This window comes from Rhinolophus sinicus, linkage group LG05 (assembly GCF_036562045.2).
Source record: "Rhinolophus sinicus isolate RSC01 linkage group LG05, ASM3656204v1, whole genome shotgun sequence".
Taxonomy (NCBI): domain Eukaryota; kingdom Metazoa; phylum Chordata; class Mammalia; order Chiroptera; family Rhinolophidae; genus Rhinolophus; species Rhinolophus sinicus.
Genome location: NC_133755.1, coordinates 78,739,033 through 78,759,222, shown reverse-complemented (window position 1 = coordinate 78,759,222; position 20,190 = coordinate 78,739,033). Strand labels below are relative to the sequence as shown.

The following is a 20,190-nucleotide window of genomic DNA, read 5'->3' as shown; positions in this document are numbered from 1 at the left end:
TTAGTAAAGGCACTAACACAATGCGATAGTGGGGAGAGACAGAGGGTGCTGGAAACAGATGGTTCTGGGGCAACTGGTTATTCATAAGGGGAAGAAATGAAACTTGACCTGTACCTCACCCCATACACAGAAGTTAATCTGAAATAGGTCATAGGCTTAAACTTGAAAACTAAAATAATAAAACTTCTGGAAGAACCCATATAAGAATATTTTCATGACCTTGACGTAGGCAAAAGAATGTCTTAGGCAGGACACAAAAGGCACTAACTATAAGACAAAAAGTTGATAACTTAAAGAGCAGAAAGTGGACCCTTGTACAGCCACCAAGGCCAGGACACTGCTTCATGAGGTTTTGGGGACCTTCTGACTTACGCATGGCCCAGCCAGGAAGCCCCACCCAGAGCTGCAGGCCCAGTTAGAGTGCTTCAGAGATGGGTTGTGCAACAGAAATATCACCTGGCAACAGTGAGACAGTTCCTGAAGCGCTCCCAGAAACGGTTGGGGCTAAAGTCTGAGGATTGCCGGGAAGGCATTCAGAGGTTGAAGAAACTGTTGAGAAACTTGCAGGCATGGTGGGGAGACCCTCTGAGATGGTGGGAAGAGTCACAGATATAGTGGGGAAACCTGTAGAGACAGTGGGGAGACCACCAGAGGCAGTGGGGAGACCACCAGAGGCAGTGGGGAGACCACCAGAGGCAGTGGGGAGACCACCAGAGGCAGTGGGGAGACCACCAGAGACAGTGGGGAGACCACCAGAGACAGTGGGGAGACCACCAGAGACAGTGGGGAGACCACCAGAGGCAGTGGGGAGACCACCAGAGGCAGTGGGGAGACCACCAGAGACAGTGGGAACACCACCAGAGACAGTGGGAACACCACCAGAGACAGTGGGGAGACCACCAGAGACAGTGGGGAGACCACCAGAGGCAGTGGGGAGACCACCAGAGACAGTGGGGAGACCACCAGAGGCAGTGGGGAGACCACCAGAGACAGTGGGAACACCACCAGAGACAGTGGGGAGACCACCAGAGACAGTGGGAACACCACCAGAGACAGTGGGGAGACCACCAGAGACAGTGGGAACACCACCAGAGACAGTGGGGAGACCACCAGAGACAATGGGAACACCACCAGAGACAGTGGGGAGACCACCAGAGACAGTGGGAACACCACCAGAGACAGTGGGGAGACCACCAGAGACAGTGGGGAGACCACCAGAGGCAGTGGGGAGACCACCAGAGACAGTGGGAACACCACCAGAGACAGTGGGGAGACCAGCAGAGACAGTGGGAACACCACCAGAGACAGTGGGGAGACCACCAGAGACAGTGGGAACACCACCAGAGACAGTGGGGAGACCACCAGAGACAGTGGGGAGACCACCAGAGACAGTGGGGAGACCACCAGAGGCAGTGGGGAGACCACCAGAGACAGTGGGGACACCACCAGAGACAGTGGGGAGACCACCAGAGACAGTGGGGAGACCACCAGAGACAGTGGGGAGACCACCAGAGACAGTGGGAACACCACCAGAGACAGTGGGGAGACCACCAGAGACAGTGGGGAGACCACCAGAGGCAGTGGGGAGACCACCAGAGGCAGTGGGGAGACCAGCAGAGACAGTGGGGAGACCACCAGAGACAGTGGGGAGACCACCAGAGACAGTGGGAACACCACCAGAGACAGTGGGGAGACCACCAGAGACAGTGGGGAGACCACCAGAGACAGTGGGGAGACCACCAGAGACAGTGGGGAGACCTGCAGAGAGATCCCCAAAAGTAGAGAGTCTCTCTGAGACAATCGGGGTGCCCCTGGATGCTGTGCTGGAGGTCCTCAGTGGGGTTATCTGAGCTGCTGGAAAAAGAACAATGAATGATAAAGTTAGAAGAGTGGAACCAGCACCAGCGCCCAGCGCCCTATGGAACCTGGGGCTCACCGTGTCCAGCCAAAGCCTGCAGGCCCAGGAGCAGCACCAGAGCCGCGTCCATGGTGCTTCCCAGGCCCATCTCCCCAGCTTTTTAAAGGCTCCGAGGCCCATTACGAGTCTCTGGAGAGCCAGGTGTGCCAGGACCTCCATCAACACTAGGATCTCCATCCCAGGGAGAGGTCACCAAGCTGTCCCCGAGGATTAATCTGTCCTAGCCTGATCCCTGGAAGCACTGGGTGAGCGGGAGAGTGAGTAAGAGCCTGGACTCCCCTACATGGCCCTCTGGCTCTTCCGGGACTAGGGACCCATCCCCCCAGGCCTGAGTCAGTCCCCACCCAGACCCTCCTGAGAGGAAGGAGACCAGTGTCCTATCCCAAGGTTTTCCTCTTGCTGCTAGAAGTACAACTATCAGAGGTGGGATATATGGGTCTCGAGGAGAAGCAGGATTTGGGAGTTGGGCGGGGAGGAAGAACGTCATGGCCTGGGGACTGCATCTGACCCTTAGGAGTCCCAAGACAGGGCAAGAGAGTAAAACCTGAGTCATCTCTCATCTAGATAGCGGCAGCCCCAACGTTTTCCATTCTTTGGGTGGAGGAGGGGAGAAGAGAAACACCAGGGAAGACCCAGATTGCATGGGGCGGGGGTGGGGGGCAATGCAACGCCCAAGTTCAGAACTAGGTCTGAATCCTGACTGCCCTGAATCCACTGAGCTGGAATCCACCGCTGCCAAGCTGGCTCGGGCAAGTCACCCCTAGAACGAGGTGATCTAGAACCTAGTTCAAAGGGTCATTATGAGCATTAAAAGAAATGCTTCTAACATGCCCAGCACCCAGCAGTGTCAGCTACGATTACATAGAAAGGGAAAGACACAGGGGTGCTCCCACTCTCCTTCTAAGAAGACTCAGATACCCCAAAGCATCTTCCTGTGTTCCCACCTTCTGCCCGCTGCTCATACCTGATGCGTCCGCTGATCTTTCTGTCCATTTCTTCTTACCACTCTGACCTTCCTGCTCTCCAGGGCAAACCTGGGAGTTTCTGGATATCTCATCATATTCACATTTATGGTATACGAAGTGTGACCATTAAGTTCACAAACTTGTTGCAATGATGTTGCTAACCTTTTCTGATATCAGAGGGATTGTTCATTATGAATTTGTACCAACTGGACAAACATGTACTAAGTTTACTATTTGGAGGTTCTGAAAAGGCTGCGTGAAAAAGTTAGACGACCTGAACTTTTCACCAACAATTCATGGCTCTTGCATCACGACAATGCACCAGCTCACACGGCACTGTCTGAGGGAGTTTTTAGCCAGTAAACAAATCACTGTATTGGAACACCCTCCCTACACACCTGATCTGGCCCCCAATGACTTCTTTCTTTACCCAAAGGTAAAGGAAATATTGAAAGGAAGACATTTTGATGACATTCAGGACATCAAGGGTAATACGACCACAGCTCTGATGGCCATTCCAGAGAAAGAGTTCCAAAATTGCTTTGAAGGGTGGACTAGGCGCTGGGGTTGGTGCATAGCTTCCCAAGGGGAGCGCTTCGAAGGTGACCGTAGTGATATTCAGCAATGAGGTATGTAGCACTTTTTCTAGGATAAGTTCGCAAACTTAATTGTCTGACCTCGTAGACAGTGTCTCCCTCCGTCTCACTGCCTCCATCCTACTGGACTTGGGCCTCTAGTTTTCAGGACAGGGAAGAGATGATACCTAATGAGGCAGACAGGGCCTGTGCCTTTGTGTGTTCCAGGGGCTTATATGACTCATGTGTCAATCTGTTGAGTTTGTCCCTATCTTTGGCATAATGAGGGATGAGTTCTGATCTCTGCTACTGACTTGTATGATCTTAGCAAGTCATTTCCCTTTCTAGTTTTAAAAGAAAGTGGTAAACGAGATGGGTTCCAAACTCCCTCTACACAACTCTCCTGTGTTTAGCACTCTGAGTGTCTGTGGTTGGGAGGATGAGGGTATCGTATCCCTTTGGCCTGAGTGCACAAGGTGGGGTGTTGCCACGCAGCAATCTGTCTGTCCCCTTGTACCTGCCCCCAAAGCAAGGAGAGTCTGTGAGACGGATCCTTTCAGGGACTTTGCTTCACCTTTGTGCTTGCACTTTATGTCGCCCTGTTTGGCCCCAAAAAGATGGCTGGTCAGCCAATGACGAGTAAGATTCCCCACAGAGGCGGGGACAACTCAAGCCAGGCGGAGCTGCGTGGGGGCCAACAGGAGAACCCACGGGGTTCATAGAGGTGGGCACAGCCCCCCACCTTCCTCAGGCTAAGGAGAGCCTCTGCCTCTGTGGCTGCATTCCTTCCCACAACCTGCAGGGGAAGAGATTCAATGATGTGCTCTCCATCTAATCATATGCATAAAGGTTTTGTCCCGTGGAGAAGTACATACATCCTGAGACTTATGGTTCAGCTGCCTGCAGGCAAGGGTGATTGGCTTGAATCAGTTTCCTATTATGATGTACGGGATTCACAGAGCTTGAGATTGACAAGCTTTATCTCCTTTACTTTCCCACCTATGTAATAAAAGCTATGCATTGGCCCGATTCGGGGGCTCAGTCCTTGAGGCTGGAGTCGCTTGGCCCTGCTTGCACTCTACTCTCATCTACTGTATTTCTTAACCCTGCACCACCTTCCTCACTCCCCACAAACCTCGTGGCACAGGATGCGATAGTGGGGTGGGGGTGGGGAGATTTGATGAAACCCATGTCTCTATCTGAGTATCTGGGATGTTTTAGAGCAACTAAAATGGAACATTCCAAGATGAAAGTTCCCCATTACCCAGATTTCTCACCTAGAAAGCCACTGTGGCTGGGGGAGCAGGATACCTGGGTTTGGGAAGAAACTTGGCTTAATCTACCCCTCCCTTTTGGACCCACATTCCTAAGCCCTTTGGTGGCATGAATGATGGGAATTAATTGCAGTTAATAATTAATCCCTAAAGAGCAATGAGAGGCCCAGGCTTTGGTGGGGCCCAGACACTTGCAGGAAGGACATCTCTTCAACTTCCCTCTCTGCAGGACCAGGCACCCAGGGGGCACAGGATTGAGGAAAGGGGCCCACCCACTATTTTTCCCAACAGCCCGGTGAATGGCCCTCTCCTAAGTCCTTGAAGACAGATTGGGAGAACTGGAAAATCCAGTTACCCAGCTTCCCCCTCCCAGCTCCCCCAAATACCTGTGCTAAGGACTGAGTAGCTGTGGAAAGGCAGACGGGGGTTCAGACATCTCTTCTGTCCATCCGAGAAGTGAGGTGGTCACAATGAGGACCAGGCTGCCCCTCTTCCTCCTCCTGACCATCCTTGGCAGCTCACATGGAACAGGTAAGGGCTAGGGGCCTGGAGACAGGGTCCTCACCGCAACAAGAAGCCAAGGAGGGGAGCGAGAGAAACGGAGGCTCCCCAGTCCTCCGTTTCAGTCAGCCAGGGTTCAGGCTGAACGCCTGCCTGGAGAGGGCCTGAGAGGCCATTGTTAGGGAAGAGGACTGGGGTGAGGGCGGGCAGGAGGGGGTTGCACATCTCAGGGAGTCTGGCTGGGTCCTAAACGGTACTTTTGCATCCTTAGGGCCAGGAATGATTTTGCAACTGCAGCTGAAGGATTCCTTTCTGGCAAATTCCTCCTATGATTCCAGCTTCCTGGAATTGCTCCAGAAGGTAGTTCTTTGGGAGGAGAAAGGATAGGGCTGTGTGAACCCCGAGTTTATTTCTGAGTTGGTTTGTGTCTCTGCTGGCGCCAGACTGTTTCCCCCTCTAACCCCTTCTCTTCCCTAGCTCTGCCTCCTCCTCCATCTCCCGTCAGGGACCAACGTCACCCTCCATCAGGCAGGATCCCCACAGCACGTCATCTGCAAAGTCTGAGAGCAATCAAGCCTGCAAGTGGGGGAGGGGTGAGCCTGCTGGGGCATTTGTCCCCCAGGGTCCAATGGCGATGCCCTGGCCCCATCTTCCAACAGGAAGACACCCTGCTGAGTGTCAGTAAATATGTTGAATTCAATGACTTTGTGGGTTCATGAGCAAAGGGCTGGTAGGAAAAAGGAATCAGATGCCCAAGCCTCTGCCTCTGCACGCTTTCTCCCTCAGTGCCAGTGTCAAGGGCTAGAAGGAATCTGGGGAATTAACTGTCTGGGGACACACACACCACAGACATACACATGGGTGGAGCTTATACTTCAAAACACCTGGGAATAAGAGAAAGAAACATGTATTGAATTCCTACTTTGTTCCAGGCGTGACGCTTTCCCATGTCAATGCTTGCAGCAATCTTAAACGTAGCACAATAGGTGTCATTATCCAATTTTACAGATGAGCAAAGCTTAGAAAGGGTAGGCCACTCACCTGAGGTCCATTAGCAGTGCAGAGTTTGGATACCAGGTAAAAGTCTTGGCTTAAGCAAGATTTTAATTTCCTCTCCCATTGCTTAAGTTTTGGGGCTGGGAGCTCAGAATCCAGACAGGGATGTGGACAGAACACCCCCAGGGTATGGGCCTCTGACTCAAGGATCCACACAGGTCAGTCAGGGTAGGATGTGGGGTGGGAGGCAGCTCAGGTGAGAGATGAGAGGTTCAGTTTGGGAAAGAATGGCCAGCTGGTGTAAGAGGTGGGGGAGAGACGATGGGTGCTAGCGGAGTTTGTACTGTCTAACCATGATGACATGTAGTCACACAAGCCCACACTTGAGTCCTAGGTGAGTTTCTTATCCTCTCCACCTGCAGAATGGTTATAGCGAGAGTAACTGCCTCATACAATTGTTGTGAGGATTACACAAACTACCTAAGACAGGTGCCACTGTGCTTGTGAGATAAGTGGGCTCAAACAGTAGGGATTATCAGAGTGGAAACCCAGTCCCAACATTTAAGTCCCTTCAGGACCCAGGGTCCTCTTTCTCCTGATTTTCTTGAGGCAGGCACTCATCTGACTTCCCACTCAAGGTTATCTTGACTTCTTACCAGCTATCTCAAAATGCAAACATGCAGCCAAGACTTGACCACTTGGGGGTATTGATATGAGTGATTCCTGTTCTCCACAGTGCCCGCCCCTGCCTACCATACTCCCCACCCAGCCGCCACCACCACCATATGAAATTAGAGCCTGACTCCTTTGGAGGGAGGTGAAGGCAACAGTTCCTATGGAGCATCCCTGAAGATGAGGGGAAGCACAAGTGGGAGAGCAAAAATGAAAACTCACAAAATTCCTCCAGTGTCCTTCATAATTATCCTGGGACAGCCCAGAGGAGAGGTAACTGAGGGCCCCAACTGGCCCAGTATTTCATGACTTGCCCCTAGCCTGCACCAGTGGGCAGGTGACACCCATGGGTCAAGTGTGTAGGCCCCAAACAAGTTGAGGGACTTGATGTCTGGATCTTCAAAAGCCTGGAGGAGCAGACAGATACCGGCTCCTGAGCCTGGGTCCTAAATCTCAGGACCTGGGATTACTAGGCTGTGATTTCCAGATTTCCTCAAAGAATTCTCTTTCCAGACTCAAGACAGAGCCGAGCAAGGAATGCTTTGGGTTCATTAGACCTGGAGGTGGCAGAGATTGCTAACTGTCCCCTAATAAACATTCTCCTCCTCTCGGACAGTCATGTAAATTTTGACTGAGCATCTGACTCATTCCATTTCTCAGCCTCCCTTGCAGGTAGGCATGGCCATGAAATTAGGTTCTGTCCAACAGAATGTAAGTATAAGAAAATATGCAGCTTTCTGGTAATAACCTTCAAAGGAAATGAGCTGCTATTTCAGAAGAAAAAAAAACAAAGTCCTTACAACAGCCTACAAGGTCCTAGACCAGCACTTTCCAATAGAACCTTCCATGATGGAAATGTTTTAGAACCTATGCTGAGCAATATGGTAGCCACTAGCCACATGTGGCTATCAAACACTTGAAACGTGCCCAGTGTGAGCAACTAAATGTTTCACTTTAATTACTTTAGTCAAATGGTTACCATTTTAGACAGCACAGCCCCAGACAACCACCCCCACCTTGAGCCTCCCCCCCCCCCCACTGCTCATGCCTGACTTCACGTCCCACTCCTCTCCCCTTCAGATATGACAGCTTAGATGACATGGACATTTCTTTTGCTGGGCAGAAGCAGTGCAGGGCTCTGCCATAATGGGGCCCACAGCCCTTTTCATCTTATTTCCCTGCCTCCTTGCTACTCTTTGAACACTCCAGGAGTGCTTCCGTCTTGGTTTTGCTCTGGCTCTTCCCTCTACCTGGAACACGGCTCCCAGACAGCCACTTGTCTAATCTGAAGCTTGGTTTCAGCAGCCAGAAAGTACCTGCACGAAGTTTACTGAGTTGAATCTCAGTTGATACTTTGGGCAAACTACTTTTATTCCCTGAGCACACTCCTTCATCTCTAAAATGGAGAGAACACCCACCTCCGTGGTTCTTGGGAGGATTAAGTGGCATCAGGGAGGCCCCGCCTGTGACAGTTCTGCCATAAATAGCTACTGAGAGCTGCTGGACAGAATGGAATTTGGGCGTGGAGGGGCCAGGCCCATGAATTCCACCGAGATGAGACAAGGTGTTTGGGGTGGACAGGTGGGCGTCTGCACTTGTGTGTACCTCTGTCAGGGGCTGGGCAATGTGTCCCTGGCACTTTGGTCTCAGGTACACAGAAGTGGGGAGGGGCACTCAACCCCAGCACACCCTGCAGCACCTCAGGCGTGGAGGAAGTCCCTGCTCCTTTCAGCACCCCTGGGTACAGGGCCAAGGAGCACAGAAACTTCCAATTGGTAAGAAGCAGAGAAGGGAGGGCTGCAAACATCGGAGCATTGTCAGTAAGTCCGGGAAGGAGGTGGAACCCTGGTCACTACGCCAGGCTCAGCTAGAAAGCTCCTCTTTCCTCCCACAAGGCTGGCACCACCCAGCATCCACTCTCCCCCTGCGACCCAAGCTCAAGGCTAAGAGGCCACCATCCGCCTTTCCCAGATCAGAGTCTCAGGGAACAACAGAAGGAAAAGAAAGTCACCAATAAGGGAAAGAGGGATAAAAGAATCACAGGCAGACATGTTTGAAATTTTAAAAGCTTATGTAAATTTCTTCATTCCTAAAGTTCCAGGTGGGACTGCACATGAGGGAAGCTGGGGTAGAAATGTGAGTGACCCACAGCCACTCTGACCAAAGCAGTCTGTTTCCTCATTTACAGAATGAGGGACGTGGACCACATAGTCTCTGAGGCCCCACCACGCCGACAGCTGCCCGATCAGTTTGTCCTCAAAAGCAGGTCTGGGAGGGAGGAAATCCTCCAAGGATGGTGAGAGCTCAGGGTTCCCTGGGGCCGGGAGACGTGTCTACCAGCTGTCGGAGGTGAGAGGCCGCCTTGTCCAGTTTCGACAATTCCAGCTGGAGGGAAGAAATCTGGACGAGGAGAGAAGCACACAGGATCCAGTATGAAGTCCACCCCCTGTCCACATTCCCTCCCGGAGGTGGGCTTCCTGGGTGGCCCTCCCAGCCTCACCCTCTGCTGCCTCCGAGTCTCCGCCTCTCCCACTGATGAGGTCCGGGCTATAAGGTTGTCAAGCTGCCTCTGCAACTTGTGTCTTCGGGCAGCTAGCAGAGGTAGATGGGTCTGGGGGTGCACCAGTCCCTGCGGGAGAAGGGAGACATCAGCAGCCCGCCCAGCACCTCCCTCCTCCCCACGCTAAGACCCATCCTCATTTTTATAGAACTAACCCCCCCGGCCCCCTCCCAACATCCTTTCTGTCCCCTCCTCCCACCTCCCCTGGGCACCTGCAGCTCCATGTAGACCTGAATGGTGTCCCCCAGTGGGGCCTGGGCCCAGCCAGAGGGAGCCGCTGCACCTGGGGGTAAGAGCCCCACAGCCCCACAGTGGCCCAGGGTGCCCAGGGGCTCCAAGAAGTCCTCAAAGAGGCCCCGTTCTCCAGGCTCTGAGCACTGCAGCAGCACTGTGGGAGAAAGATCTCAAGGTCAAGGCCTGAGATGCGGCCACCCTTCCTGCCCTGCACTTCCTGCCTCTGGGCTCTGCCCTCAGGCTCTCCCCTCTGCCCAGCCAGTCCCTTCTTTCTGCGGGGATTCAGGAGCTCAGGACGGGCCTCACCTCGGGGCCGGACCTTGGTGATCTGGTACGTGGCTCGCAGAGCCCTCAGCACCTGCGCGGCCTCCTGGACCCTGGAGAAGCGCCGCTCCAGCTCGGGCCGGTACCAGTGCGCCTGCAGCTCCCGGGAGACTCGTGTCAGCTCTCCTGACTCTCCTCTCCACCCACCCACCCCATCTCCTCAGGGCAGTGGGACCTGTCCTCGCCACCACATGCAAAATTCACCACCTCAAGGATGGAACACGACACAAACTGGGGAGTCATCTAAGAGGTTCTTAGATGGTCAGTGGTTGATGTCTGTTTGGTCAGCCTGACTGAAGACGGCAAACAATCAAAAATAAAACTTAAAATGTATTCTTCAAAACTCACAAAACCAAGTAAGTATAAAAGAAGTTTAGTTAAGCTTTAAAATTATCTTTTGGGTAAGTTTGCTGTAGTTATCCTTCTCTAGTTATTAAAGCTTAAAACTGCACTGAGACTCCTGGGATAGCCCATCACTAACATCTAATCCTCATCACACCCACGACATGGACTATTACTATCCCTGGTTTAAAGACGGGGAAACTGAGGCATGGCCACACAGCTGGCAAGCCCAGCGCCAGAGTCCTGCTCTTGTCCCCTGTGCTAATACTGCCCCAAGACAGCGCTGCAGAAACAACCTTCCAGAGACTCTGCAGTCAAGTACAAACCACTGCTATCAATGACCCCACGGCAGCACCCCTCTTTAGAAGACTGCTCCCCAACCCCTCAGCAGTGGTCCCACTCCCAGAGACAGGGCTCACCAAGCTGCGGGCACTGGGGTAGGGGGCGACAGAGATGCTGGGGGCAGGGGGGCCTCCAGGCCTGGGGGGCAGCCTCTGCCAGAGCTCTTCAGCCAGGAAGGGCATCAGCGGGGCGAGGAGGCGGAGGCCGACGTCAGCGCAGGACAACAGGACCTGAGGCGGCCCCGGCGGGCGGGGCGCGTGCGACAGCACAGGCTTCACGGCCTCCTAGGGAAAGGCCCGCGGGTCAGGGTCAGGGTCACGGCCATGGCCATGGCCTTCTTCCACACACCTGCTGCCCTACTAGTCGGGAATGCTGTGGGTTTGCACACCATCTTGGATGCCATTGGCTGTCCCATGAAAAGGGGAAATCTAGGGCAGGGATTCTCAGAAATGGGTGTGGAATAAAATTATCAGGAAGGTTGTATAGTTTATGAAGAAAAACATTGAGTTTTCTGCTTATCAAAAAGACATGTTTTTAAAAAGGTTGAGAAACAGTGATCTAGAGCAGCAGCCCTGAGCCAGCAGCATGACCTGAGACGAGAAATGAAAACTCACCTGGTGAATGAGCGCTCTGGGGGTGTGGGCTGGGGCCCGGCACTGGTGCTTAAGCAGCTCTCCATCCCAAGACTCTCCCACAGGATCAAGTGTGAGAACCCCTGGCCTACAGACCTCCACACTTCCTCCCATCGCTCACAGCTCCCAGCCTGCACAGGGTCCAAACTCAGCGAGCACACTGAGAAAGAAACTTCACCTGCCTCCTGACACTGCTTTGTCAGACTCTGTTTTCTAGAAGTCTCCCTACCTCCTCCTCTCTCCCCAGGTGACAGGTAGGGAGCAGTGACTAGGCCAGTCCCAGGGAGGAGGGGAACTGGGATTCCCCTGGCTCAGCCATCTTTCTGTGCTCTCACTGAGGGAGATATCGGGAACCTAGTTCAGAGCTCTGTGTCGGGGAGCCCGATCTCGGGGGACGAGGAGGGCACCGCCATACTCACCAAGTATACATCACACAAGCTGTGGAGCCAGAAGTGGTGCAGAGCATGGGCAACAAGCGGGAGCTCTCGGGTAAGGAATCCTCGCTCACACTCGTGGGCAGTGCGGGCCAGGCGGCTCAGCACCCAGGCATCCATGGGGGACGAGGGGGACAGCTGCGGGCAAGGGGCTGCAGGGTGGGGACGGCTCTACTCCCACTCCTCTGCCTGTCCTCCCTGCTACCCACTGCCCCCACCCAAGCACCTCTCCTCTCTGACCTCCTCTGAGGACTGGGGCACAAACCCCGGGCCCAGGACACTGAGAATGAAGCGCAGGGCATTCCAGATCTTGTTGCAGAAATGGCGGGAGCTCAAGACCTCAGAGACAGACAGGTGTAAGTCACCCCCTGGGACAAAGAGAGAGTGTGCAAGTAGACGGCAGGGGCACAGGGAGGGCTCAGCCCCACCCGCCCCTCTGCACCCCACACGCCCTCCCCTGGGCTTACCCAGGGCCCCATGGGAGCACAGGGTGAATCTCAGGGCATCGGTCCCACATTCGGGGATCCCATGAGGAAAGTCCTTTCTCTGCAACCAGAGGGAGAGGATGGGTGGCAGGTGCCACTGAGGCTGCAGGGCCAGTGGCCGTGAGCGAGGCCAGATGGGCAGACACGGGACCCACCTGCGTTGCAGCTGCGATCGCCAGCTCTTCGGGGTCCAAGTTCCCTTCCCTCAGCTTTTCCTGCAGCACCTGGATGGGTCAGTGTGCACTGGCCTCAGTCTGAGCCCCCCCAGTGTGCTGCCCTCTGTCCCCCACCGAGGGCTCCCTTCCTCTCCCCTGAAACCCCCCCTGCACCAGCTCCGTATCCTGACCTGCAGCCCCACCCCAGCGATGATATCCCGTGGGTCCAGCACGTTCCCCAGGGACTTGCTCATCTTCCGGCCCTGCCTGTCCCGAACCATGGAGTGGAGAAGTACCTGGGGGCATGGAGGGGCCGGCAGGGGGTGCTCGGAGAGCCTGTCTCTGGAGGACCCTTTGGGATCTCTGGTGCTTTAGGGGTGAGGGTGGGAAGTGAATCAGGAAACAGGGATCGAGCACATGGAAAACATGTCGGGCTGGAAAACCTGGCGGTTGCAGAGCGGGACGGGGCACTGATGGGCTGTTACCTGGCGGAAGGGGAGCTGCCCTGTGAGCTGGGTCCCCAGCATGACCATGCGGCCCACCCAGAACAGCAGGAGGTCACTGCCCGTTTCCAAAAGGGACAGGGGGTAGAAACGAGTGAAATCTGGGGTCTAGGAAGAAAAAGACAAGCAATAAGAGGCCCTGGGCTCCATCTCCTCAAGACTGTCAGGGGCCCAAGCATCTCCCTCGCCACCCCCACCTTCACTCTCTTCCACTCAGCCCGCCTCACCTCTTGGGGCCAACCCAGGGAAGAAAAGGGGAAAAGAGCTGAAGAGAACCACGTGTCCAGGACATCAGGGTCTGGGAAACGGGATAGGAAATGGACAACTGGAAGCTCAGCTCCAAGGAGCTCAGCCCACTGCTGCCCACCGTCCTCCCGGGCCCACCCCCACCCCCACCTGCGTCTCCAAGACCCAGGGCCCTCCCAGCCCAGGCACTCACCCCTCTGCAGGGTCAGCTCCGCCCCCGCTCTCCCCGTCAGTGCTGCAGCTACTTCTCTGGCCTCAGCCTCTGTCCGCCCGACCACCCAACAGTCCTCCCTGTCAGCCTGTAGCACAAGTAAGGGTTGGGGGCGTGAGGAAGAACACCTGGCAGGTGGGAAACCTCCGAGTCTGACGGAGGGGCCCTCTGGAGGTGAGATGGAGAACGCCAGGCCGGCCCAGAGCCATCACACAGTAGGTTACAGGATTCAGGCCCGGAGCACAGGAAAAGCAGGGGACTGAGCGGGCACTGAAGGCCCTCTGACTGCGGTGCTTAAGGCCCTGTCCTCGCCGGCCCTCTCGTGTGCTTCCTCCTACCTTCACAGGCTCCTCTACAACCAGGTAGGCTGGGATCCGATGGCCCCACCACAGCTGCCGGGAGACACACCAGTCCCTGCCGAGAATGCAAGAACATGAACGAGTGACTTCTCAGCATGACCAGTGGGTCCCCTCACCTCCATCAGAGCGCCCCCCCCACACACACACACACCCTTACCCAATGTGGGAAAACCAGTGCTGCCAGTTCTTCTGGTGGAAGGATGGGCTGAGCTCCAGGGCCCCCGACTCCACAGCCTGGAGGGAGAGGGCCTTTAGAGTGCTTCCTTCCTGCACCCACACCCCTCCCTGAGGGGACCAGTGGCCACTGAGGTGATTCTTAAGTTCAGGAAGGACCTCCCAAACCTCCTGAGAAGATTCGGGACCTGAGGGAGGACATAAGCCAGCCCTTTCTGGGCCACCTTCCCCACCACTGTCCCCCACTGTCACAGCTAGACAGGTCTGTTGAGCAGGAGGGCCTCCAGCCTGCCTGTTTCTTCAATCCAGTTCTCAGGGGGAACCCCGTGCCCAGGCCCCAGTCGCTCCTTGCAGGGCAGCCTCACCTGGGCAGCTCGGTCCCCCATCTCCCGGCAGCGGACAAACCACTGGCTCTTCAGTAGGTATTCTACCACGTCCCCGGAACGGCTGAAAGGGAGGCGGTGAGTCCACTGCCCCTCCAGCCTCGTGCCTCTCTCCCAGGGACACGGGACACAGCAGCAAATGAAACTGACAGAGCCCATATTCTAGCAGAAGGGGACAGAGCCCAGCCCATGCCATTCCCTCCGGGGGTAGTCCTAAGGAGTTAAAACGGGGTTACCTGCAAATGGGGAGCACCATGGGGTGGTCCTGGAGGCCCCGGAACAGACGCCGCTCCGTCAGTGCGGACATAATCCTCTCCCGGGCCACAAACCGATGAAGGCCCTGGCGGAAAAATGGCAACAGTAAAGGTTAAGGCCTCTAGAGAAATAAGAAAGTGGGAGAGGGGAGGAGGGCAGAGGGTGCCCCCAAAGGATGGGGTAACACTGAGGCCACTCCCACCTGCAGCCAGTCTCCACAGAGGGAGGTCATGGTCCCATCCTCCGCGATGACACTCAGGGGGTGCAAGCCATGTCGGGCCCCTAGCTCAGCGTCAGCAGGGCTGTGAGCCGGAGTCACCTTCACTGCCCCTGGGGAGCAGAGCTGCAGTGAGCATTGACCCCGGAGCCTGGCTTTTGCTTTCCAAAGGTCCTGTCGTTGCCCACACCCGCTTCCCTTCCCTCCCTTCTCTGTGCCTCCCTTCCGTTCCTCACCACCCACCCAATCTACAAGAGATTTCCCTCCCCCACATCGCTTCTCGCCCTGCTCTCATCCCCAGCAGCCTGCCTTTCTCCTTCCTCTGACCTCCACTCACCTGTGCCCACGTGTGGCTCCACAGTGGTGTCTGTGATGAGGGGGAGAAGCTGCCCTGTCAAGGGGTGACGAAGTTGTCGCCCATGTAGATGCTGAAGGGAAGGAAGAGGGGTCAGGGACAGGCACATGTGTGGGGTAGAAAGGTCTGGGCAGGACGTGAGAGCTCTGCGAGTAAGTGGGTGAGAACCAGAGGTAAAGAGCCAGAGCTGGGGGTCAGCAAACATTTTCTTAAGGGGCTGGAGTGTGACTCTCTTAGGCTCTGTGGCCAAGAGGCAGATGTAGGCTATACAGTTACTCCACTGGCTACTGCGGCAGAGAGGGGTCACAGGCGCAGTGAGACTGAGCCCACCAGGGCGGCACAGACAAAACAGGTGGCAGCGTGGGCTCAGCCCACAGGCAGTACTCGCAACCCCTGAGCTGGAGTAGAAGGGAGCAGACTGAGAGCCATCGGAGCTGAGAGAAGTCTTAGGAAAAGGAAGTGAAGGCAGGAGAGAAGGAGGTGCCACCTAACAGGAAGGGATGAAAAAGCTGGGGGTAGGAAGGCCGGGCAGGGAGCACGGGGTATTACTGTGAATCGGGCGTCGTCGGGATGGATGGCCACAGCCACGTCTCCAGGCAGTGTCTCTGGCCTCGTGGTTCCTACCACGACCTCTGCGTCTGAAGGTAAAATTCAAGCACGTGTAGCTAGTCACCCTCACCCCTCATCCCAGACACAGTTAAAGTCAGGAAAACTGGAAAAGGAAGGAGGTGGGGGCCGTCAAGGCTGAGCAGGCCAAATGAGGACTATGTCCAGAGGAGCGTGGGGTGTCCGTGGAAGCTGACCACAGGCCTAGGAGGGTATCTGAGGCTAAGGAATTCCGTGACAGCTGGCATGGGAGAAACGGGTACGGCATGAATAAAGGCAACCAGAGTCCTTGCTGGGTGCCCAGAGGACACTGGGGGTTCTTGGTGCCCTAATCACAAACGCTGTACATTCTTTGGGGCTAGCTCAGCCCCTCCTACAAAAAAATGTCCTGACTGTTCCAGCTCATCTGCCTTCCCCTTCTCTGAACTCCTCAGAACACCTACTGTCCAAACCACACTTCAGAACTAACCTTTTCTCTTTCAAGGGTAGCAGCCTTCTGCAGAATTACACCCAGCACCCACCGAGCAGTGGCTGTGGGCACTCTCCTGGTCCAGAATGGCCACAGAACCGCAAACTCGACCTAGGTTCCTTATGCCCCGCCTACCAGGTCATGTGGGAAACAGACTGTGGGCTCGCTCCCATCAGCCCAACATGGGCTCCAGAAAACAGGGCAAGCAGAGATGAGTGGGCGACCATTCCCAGGACTGCCCTCACCAGGCTCTCCATCCACAGGGAATGCCACAGAGACGAGGAGACCGAAGGACACGGGGCTGGGGCAGCCGGGCAGGCGAAGTTCCGTGCGGCCACGCAGGGGCCGGCTCTCCACCTGCAGGCGTGGAAGAAGCAGGGTCTGAGAGCAGCCTTCCTGCAAGGTTCCCAGCCAGGGCCCCCACCTCCACTCGTCCGCCCGCCAGCCTCCCTGCAGCCATTCAGAGGACCCGGGAGCCACCTGCCTCTGCCCTCGCCTAATTCTTGTGCAGTCAGTTACAGTAAATATTCACTGAGCACTCAAACCACATATAGGTGTCGAGCTGAGCACCTTCCACGAGTTTTCATTTCATTCACAGCATCCCAGGACGCAGGCATTCCCATCAGCCCTAATTTACAGACTAGGGAAACTGAGGCTTACAGAGGCTAATAGCCACCGGAACATACAACTGGTAGGTGGCAAGACCTGGATTTACATCCAGGCAGGCTGGCTCCAGACCCTGAGCTTTCACCCGCCTGAGAGTCTCTCACAAACCCACTCTTGCAACTGGCTTGTCTTTCTCTGCCTCACCTCAATATCCGAGATGGCGGATCTTAAAGCACATGACCAGTTGACGAGCTGCCGGCCCCGGTACAATAACCCTGCCTTGTGGAGTCGCACAAATGCTTCAGTCACAGCCACTGAGGAGCCCTAGAATGGCCTGAGTGTCCACATCCCTTCTCAGCCCCTCACCCCCCTGGGGACCCAGGCACTCCCATCCTGCCACCCCAGCACACACAGCAACCCGCCTCCCTGCACAGATCTCTAACACCTCCCCGACACCCACAGAACCAGCCATGGAACTCTCACAGCATCCATAGTGAAACGCTCTCGGTCCCAGTCCAGAGAGGCCCCTAGGGCTCGGAGCTGCTCACAGATCTCTCCACCTTTCCTGTGCCGAGAGATTTTTGTCAGCAAACGTGTCCTGCACCAACAATGTACCAGGCCAGTGACACTCCAGCAATGCTGGCTGGGGCTGGAGTGAGTATGGCACTGATCTAGCCTCCAGAAGCTAATGGAGACAGACTCATGAACCCAGTATGGAACCTTCTATGACTAAAGGAAGCATAAAGGGGGTGGCCAGCCACTGTGAGCTGCACCCTCCACAGTTACACTGAAAACAACTACTTGACTAGGACCTGATGGGTCCTGGAAAAACACGCTCAGAAAAAAAAGCATAAAGTTCACAGTCACAGAGGAAGAGGCAGCCGATTCATGGGAAATCTACAGAAACTGTACAGAGAAGATGGCATGTAGTAACACACCTAAATGAGGGTAATTTCAAGTAGATGGAAGGTGAGAAGGGGTGAGTTGGAGAGAATGGGAACATGACATAAGTGATAAGTGGAGGGGGAGGGAAGAGTGTGTGTGTGTGTGTGTCTACACATACACACATAAATATACACATCCTCATGTATCACATAGACACACACATACACACACAGCTTGGCGACCCCACCAAATGCTAAGAGGCTCCAGAGCTTAAGTCTCCAGAAGTTAGGGAAGTTAGGGCTGGACGGGAAGAGTGCCTACAAGTTAGAAGAGTGACTAAGAAACAAGGACCCACACCTGCGCTCTCAGCCCCTTCACATGCCTGTCATACTCACTCCTCCTTCCACTTCCACACTTCCCTGAGGAAGTCTTCCCGGCTCAGATCACGTCTTCTCACTCCTCGTTCCTTCCACAGTTGTTTCTCCACCACAGCCTACAGTAAGATTAGGGGGTAAATAAACAAAGAATCAGGTCACTTTGGGCGAAGAAAGCTTTCACCCAGGAAAAGGACAAGTGGCTAAAGACATACTTGGGTAGCAATTCCTGCATGATCTGAGCCCGGGACCCACAGCACCTGATCTCCACGCATCCGGTGCCTATGAAAAAAATGCCCTCACGCGAATCCGACCTTACATGTTTACCCTCCCTCCTTCCCCCACTTTCTCCTTCCCCTCAAGAACCCAGGCAGCCACATCCCCTCACCAGCGCACGAGAGCATCCTGGATGGCCACAGTCAGTGCATGCCCGATATGCAGGGAGCCAGTGACGTTAGGAGGGGGGATACACATGGAAAAGGTCTCCCCTGTGGCCTGGGGCAGCCTGGTCTAGGAAAGAGCACAAGTGCAAGAGAAGACTGGATGTTACCTGGGGGAATAGTACCCTCTGGTGTCCCCAAGGCAGTTCTGCAGGGCAGAACTGTCCAGCAAATAACAGGGAAAGGGAAACATGCCAAGAGAATGTTCTGGAGACCCCAGGGGCAGGAGACAAGCTCTCCAATGTAGCTGTGAACTCCAGACTCAGGCTCAGTTGTACCCACCAATTTCACGGACTGTTCAGTACCCCTCCCTGCCAGGTACTAACCTGATATTCTGGTTTAAAGAAGCCCTCTCGTACCCACCAAGGGTACCAGGCAGCCTCAACATATTGGGGGCTGTATGCAGGAGGCAGTGGCCCGGAGACATCTGTGGAGGCACAGTAGAGCTCCACTAATTCAACTTTGTTCCCAGACTGCATTTCAGCAGACCAAATGGGAAACGAAAATGTGAGCAAAAAGGCCTTCAAGTTTCCTAGTTACCTTTCTTTTCACCAAGTTCCGTGGGGATTTCATACAACACTATTTCTTTAGGAGTCCAGGCCTTACCGGATTCTGCAGGTGACTATGGGGAGGAGAGACAAGGAGGAATGCAGTTCCCAGTACACCCCAGGCATCTGGAGTCCAGCCAGTCTCTCCTCCAGCCCTTCCCCCAGCCCCCCAACCCCCCGACCCCCACCCCACCAAGTTTCTCAGACCCAAGGACAAGCTGTGCTCTAACCTTGCTCTTCCGGGCTAATCCAGCCTCCAGCGCCTCCTGCTTCTCCCGCAGGCGCTTCTGTTTGGCTTCGCGGTTCCTCCGGGAGATGGGGGAACCATGGGGCTCTGACTGTGTAGAAAGGGGATGGGACTTGGGGAGGCCCCGTGAGGACCTCAGCCCCCAAAGTGATTGTCGGAAAGAGGCCAGAGGCAAACGAGGCATCAGGAGTGCTTGGAAAGGGGCCAAGATCTGTTCCAGACAGACAAAGCACGTTAGGATCCGGTGGTGTGGGAGGGTCACGTCCCCTGAAGTCACACCCTATTCCTTACTCTCGGCCTCCTACTAGCACTGGTCTGTTATTTTAAGTATCTAGCCCTTCCCACACAACCTTTCCTCCACGTGGACTCGAGTGCGTGGTGTCCACAGTAACAGGATCCTGGAGCCGCAAGAAACAGGGCTCTTCTGGGAAAGACTTAATTTCTGGCCCTCAACCTATGAATGTGGGACGTGGGAGTGACCGCTGGCACACAGGAGGGTAAAGGACTCAGGTATTCGGGGAGGTGACCGACAGCGCACCCGAGAGCCAGCAAGAGTCCCGCCAGTCACTGCGACCTCGGCCTGCCCAGACGCCGCCCGCGCTGCCCCCAGACCCGTGCAGCCCGGCCTTCCCACGCGTCCCGCCGCGTGGGCCAGGTTCCCAGCGCCTCCCAGCCCCGCACCCCGGAGGCCGCCCTGGCGCGCGCGCTCACCGGGCGAGCCCTCCGCTATCCCAGGGCGCCCAGCGGCGGCGGCGGCGGCGGCTGCAGCACCGGACGGGACTCCAGCAACCCGCCCCCGGAACCCGCCCGCGCGGCGCAGGGAGGCGGGCCCGGCCCGGCGCATGCGCGAGGGCTGCTCGGCCCTACCCCTCCCGTCCCAGCGCGCCGGCCGCGGAAAGCTGA

General features: G+C 55.5%; 2 protein-coding genes across 6 annotated transcripts; one reads left to right on the top strand and one right to left on the bottom strand.

Moving 5' to 3' along the window:
- The first annotated feature begins 5,066 nt into the window (after nt 1-5,066).
- Nucleotides 5,067-5,933, top strand: SFTA2 (surfactant associated 2). Its single transcript, XM_019717355.2, has 3 exons — nt 5,067-5,263; nt 5,505-5,593; nt 5,711-5,933. Exons 1-3 carry the CDS (start codon nt 5,203-5,205, stop codon nt 5,795-5,797), a joined length of 237 nt encoding a protein of 78 aa, XP_019572914.1. The 5' UTR covers nt 5,067-5,202; the 3' UTR covers nt 5,798-5,933.
- A 3,020-nt stretch (nt 5,934-8,953) lies between these two features.
- VARS2 (valyl-tRNA synthetase 2, mitochondrial) lies at nt 8,954-20,127 on the bottom strand. Of its 5 annotated transcripts, none has more exons than XM_019717372.2 (30): nt 19,999-20,127; nt 19,271-19,498; nt 19,033-19,114; nt 18,819-18,919; nt 18,441-18,562; nt 18,268-18,334; nt 18,074-18,171; nt 17,277-17,358; nt 16,998-17,117; nt 16,433-16,544; nt 15,662-15,750; nt 15,095-15,185; nt 14,743-14,870; nt 14,522-14,625; nt 14,268-14,349; nt 13,886-13,962; nt 13,708-13,783; nt 13,352-13,457; nt 13,140-13,210; nt 12,895-13,020; nt 12,601-12,705; nt 12,410-12,478; nt 12,237-12,315; nt 12,010-12,137; nt 11,755-11,907; nt 10,781-10,987; nt 10,002-10,113; nt 9,674-9,849; nt 9,402-9,530; nt 8,954-9,301 (listed from the first exon to the last, which is right to left on the bottom strand). In XM_019717372.2, the coding sequence occupies exons 2-30, from the start codon at nt 19,469-19,471 to the stop codon at nt 9,206-9,208; spliced, it is 3,189 nt and encodes a 1,062-aa protein (XP_019572931.2). In that variant the 5' UTR covers nt 19,472-19,498; nt 19,999-20,127; the 3' UTR covers nt 8,954-9,205. The 5 variants fall into 5 exon arrangements, with proteins under 5 accessions (XP_019572931.2, XP_074188739.1, XP_019572932.2 ...); XM_074332638.1 differs by having other exon boundaries at nt 16,998-17,072; XM_019717373.2 differs by lacking the exon at nt 12,601-12,705.
- Nucleotides 20,128-20,190: the final 63 nt, after the last annotated feature.

What these genes read in the sequence shown, in the direction of transcription:
- VARS2 (XM_019717372.2), bottom strand. Translation starts at nt 19,471, where the DNA reads ATGCCTCGTTTGCCTCTGGCCTCTTTCCGACAATCACTTTGGGGGCTG. An exon ending in GTGTGGAAGTGGAAGGAGGA is followed by an intron (nt 17,359 to 18,073) that starts GTGAGTATGACA and finishes CTCTCGGCACAG; the next exon opens with GAAAGGTGGAGAGATCTGTG. An exon ending in CGATCGCAGCTGCAACGCAG is followed by an intron (nt 12,316 to 12,409) that starts GTGGGTCCCGTG and finishes CTCTGGTTGCAG; the next exon opens with AGAAAGGACTTTCCTCATGG.
- SFTA2 (XM_019717355.2), top strand. Translation starts at nt 5,203, where the DNA reads ATGAGGACCAGGCTGCCCCTCTTCCTCCTCCTGACCATCCTTGGCAGC. An exon ending in TGGCAGCTCACATGGAACAG is followed by an intron (nt 5,264 to 5,504) that starts GTAAGGGCTAGG and finishes TTGCATCCTTAG; the next exon opens with GGCCAGGAATGATTTTGCAA. An exon ending in TCCTGGAATTGCTCCAGAAG is followed by an intron (nt 5,594 to 5,710) that starts GTAGTTCTTTGG and finishes TCTCTTCCCTAG; the next exon opens with CTCTGCCTCCTCCTCCATCT.